We start from the raw sequence: 3,788 nt of genomic DNA on the forward strand, positions 1-3,788 counted from the left end.
CAGGGATCAACGGTGCCATAGGAGACTGGAGGGGGCTGTTGCTCTGCAGTGGTGACTGTGGTGGTCAGCAGCCTTTTCCTCCCTCTCTCAGGGCTTGGGTGACTCTGCCAAAGCCATTCCCACTGGAGATGTGGAGGAGCTGGAGTGTGGGCTGGTGCTCAGCAGCATCGGCTACCGGAGCCTGCCGCTGGACCCGGCCGTGCCCTTCGACAGCCAGCGCGGGGTCATCCCCAACAGCTCGGGCAGAGTGGAGGGTGTCCCAGGTCTGTATCCACAGGGATTTGCATGGGGCATGCTGAGCACAGCTGCTGGGCTGGGAGCTTTGGGGTGGGAAGTTCATTCACCAAGGGCATGGGTATTGCACGCCTTGGAGAGTGGAAACTGGGGGCATGAGCTGCCTCTATGAGGGGTTAAGAGCTGGCCAGTCTCCATCTCTTTAGGGTTGTCTGGTTTAGCACAGGGGTTTTACTGCATCCTGTTACTAAAGTGACACAGCCCGTGCAGCTGCTTTGTGCTGTTCTGTAGGTACACAAAGTCCTGCCACAGCACTGTTTGTCTGTTCACATTACCAAGGTGGGGAAGAGGGCAAGGACTTGCAGCCAGAAGGGTCCAAGGCCACATGCTGACCTGAGCCTGGCTGCTCCATGTGCCCCTGCAGGTCTGTACTGCAGCGGGTGGGTGAAGAGAGGACCCACAGGTGTGATCATCACCACCATGAACGACAGCTTTGACACTGCCCAGTCTCTGCTGGAGGATCTCCAGGGGGGTGTGCTGGATCTATCCCCTTCCAGAGAAGGCTTTGGGCTTGTGGAGAGCATCCTGCACAGCCGAGGTCAGTGCGAGGGTCAGTAGCAGCCAGCAGGAGGGTTCAACACAGCCAAACTCCTCCTGGATCTGTGAGGGAGCAGAGTCCGAACCATGGGAATGGATTATTCTGCTGTTTTGATGTTCCAAAGCCCAGGGAGAACAGGGCTTGAATTCTCTCAGATATCTGTGTCATTGCTAAGGTTAATGACCACTTTCTGGGAAGGGCCAATAAAAGCAGCACAGACCTTGGGTAAAATGTCAGTGTCAGCTGCTGAGACAGTGAGCTATTGCTCTTGAGTGGTTTTCCTAGTAATCCTTCCAAGCAAGTTAGGGGAAAGATTAAAATGCCCAGGAGAGTAATTTGCTGTAGCTGTGTTTAAAGACATTCAATTAAAGTGTGTGTGTGTGTTTTGCCTCTTAAACTGTCTGAGGTTTAACACTGAACTGGAAGCATTTTGTCCCCCGAGGTGGTTTGTGCTCGCTGTTGTTACGGCTCACAAAGGTCTGACTGATCCGAGCCGACTGGAACCTGCCACCCCTCTCCTTCTGGTGTTAGGAATTATTTCTCCTTTGCGAGGCTGAGCTCTGACACCGTGTTGGAAAAGGGCAGCTCTGCTGCCACATCAGGGCCCTGCCAATGGGGAGGTGAGGCTGAACTTGTTCTTACTTGGTTAAGTTCTCTCTCCTGTCTCTCACCATCACCTCAGGGGTCCGTCCCGTTTCCTTCTCGGACTGGGAGAAGATTGATGCTGCTGAAGTGGCGAGAGGCAAAGCTGCTGGCAAACCCCGGGAGAAGATCGTGGATCCTGCAGAGATGCTGCGGATCATCGGTCACTGAGGCAGCACTGGTGGGACCGTGGCACTGCCCCAGTGGTACCGTCCTGGGGCAACACCAGTGGGTCATGAGCAGAGCCTGGAGCACAGGCCTTCTGTCTGGGGCTGCTGGTGGCTCTGGAGGGGTGTGTGACACTGGGGCCTCTCTGGTAATAATGAACTCTGGGTTCCCAAAGTCTCAAGATCTGAGGCTGTTGGCTGGCCCCACATCCCTGCAGCCAGCTACCATTCCTGGAGGTGATTCTTGTCTGTCTTTGAAGCATTAATGAATCATGCAGTGCAGGTGAAGGGAGGTGTGTGTGCCCCTGAGGAACCAGGCATTCTCTCACAGCAAGTCACATGGAGAAGTTTCCCTGTGTCTTGCTGCCTCCCCTTTAAGCCACAAGCCATATGGGTTTGTTGCCTTGTCATTCATGCCAGAGCAGGCATCTTTTAATAATGATGTTTTTTTAAAAATAAACCCTTACAGGGAAGCCAAAATGGACCTACAGCTTGAGTCTGGGTTCTTTGTCTGCCACTGCCTTGACCTCGGAGCAGCCCCCAAAGTGCTGCAGCTCCTGCAATGTCCCAAGGCAAGGCAGCTCTGGGTGCTCTCCATTTGTGAGCTCTACACAAGTAGAAGAGGGCATTAATTTGCTTTCTACTTCCCACAGTTAATTTGCCTTCTGCTTCCCACAGTCTGTCTTACGGGGTAGATTGGGATAACAAGCATGTCATTGCCTTGTTCAGGATCATGAGGGATCCTGTGTCCACTGGTACCTGCCAGTGCTGACTGGTGCAAGCAGTGCCTTGAGCTCTTTCTCTCCTTTCACTGGTGGGGTTATTTTTTTTTTTGTCTGTGTGTTTTGAAGCTTATTAAATGCTTCTCTTAGCCCAGATTGCCTACGGTGACGGTGTCAGGTTTTAAGCCAGATTACAAGCCGTGAGCTGTAATCTCCTTTTATCCCTGGTGCAGGGGCAGCGTTAGCGGGGCCCCTTCCCTGGCTGTCCCCAACCCCCCCGTGCTCCCTGCCAGAGCACTGCAGGATTGCAACCCCTCCTCCCTGGCCTGTGGAAATGGTGACAGTGGCAGTGGCTCTGTGATGGAGGCAGAGGAGAGATCGAGCTAGGGCAGCCTCCACCTCAGCCCAGCCCTCTCACGGCAGAGGACTTGCCCACAGGGCACTGTTCTCTCACCTCATCGCTGACTCAACTCAAGGAAGGGAGATCTCTGACTTCTCCCTATTTTTCCCTTTTTCTCTCCCATACTTTTCTATTTAAATCTCATTTGAAAGCTCATTAAGAAACTCAGGAAATGTGATAATGGGAGCTCGTACTCAAACGAGCAATAAAGCTTTTGTGGAACAGCTGTTTGTGTGATGTGGCTCTCCTTACGTCTCGTGGCTGATGCAGTCCTAATGCTGAACTCTCGAGCAGGAGATTACATCAGTGCTGGGTTCCGAGGTGAATCAGAGCTTTGGGAAGGGGGAGGGAGGCCAGGGGGGCTGCACCTACCACGGGGAGCAGCAGTTCAGCTTGGCAGCCCAGCCAGGAGTGTGACAGCAAAGGGGTTGTTGTGGCTGCATCAAATCTTAAGGTTTTGGGAAGAGAGGAGATGGATCCTCCCCAGGATTTTCCTCCACATTGCCTTGAATGTTGATAGCAGGATGCTTTTGTAGCGGTGGAAAAGGCCACTGTGCTCACGCTGAGCCTGGCACGTGGCTGTTCCCAAACTAAGGATGCTTCAGGGTAATTTTTGGGCTGTGATAACAGATTAACAGGAGTGTCTGTCCTTGCTGAGCTCAGTGACTTTGCTCAACCCTGGACTTGGCCAAGGCCCTGGGGTTAATGCTGGTCTGTGGGAAAACCATGGGCTGATGAAGGTCAGTGAAGGGCAGGGACAGGGGTCTGAGCCTCATGGGCAGAGGGAGGATGGCCACAATCATGTAAATTCTTATTCAACGCTTCCAGCTCCCTTTCCTCTGCTGCCTACGAGCCCAAGCCCCAGCCCTGTGTCCAGGTTTCTTCTGCCTCCCCATCGCTGTCGCCGCCCTCCATCCTCCTCAGGGCACCGGGATGCATCCCGCTCCGGGAGGGTCCCTGTCTGCTCGGGAGGGTCCCTGTCTGCTCGGGAGGGTCCCTGTCCCCGCTCCGGGAGGGTCCATGTC

The 3,788-nt window shown here is 54.0% G+C and overlaps 1 protein-coding gene across 1 annotated transcript in view; it reads left to right on the plus strand.

Annotated features, from left to right (window-relative positions):
- Nucleotides 1-2,989, plus strand: part of FDXR (ferredoxin reductase) — a 10,101-nt gene extending 7,112 nt beyond the window's left edge. The window contains exons 10-12 of the mRNA XM_031059926.1: nt 92-263; nt 659-832; nt 1,515-2,989. Coding sequence (XP_030915786.1) covers nt 92-263; nt 659-832; nt 1,515-1,645 — 477 coding nt within the window. The 3' untranslated portion in view covers nt 1,646-2,989. The remainder of the gene's footprint in view (nt 1-91; nt 264-658; nt 833-1,514) is intronic.
- The last annotated feature ends 799 nt before the right edge of the window (nt 2,990-3,788 follow it).

Source organism: Geospiza fortis, unplaced genomic scaffold (assembly GCF_000277835.1).
Source record: "Geospiza fortis unplaced genomic scaffold, GeoFor_1.0 scaffold244, whole genome shotgun sequence".
Taxonomy (NCBI): Eukaryota; Metazoa; Chordata; class Aves; order Passeriformes; family Thraupidae; genus Geospiza; species Geospiza fortis.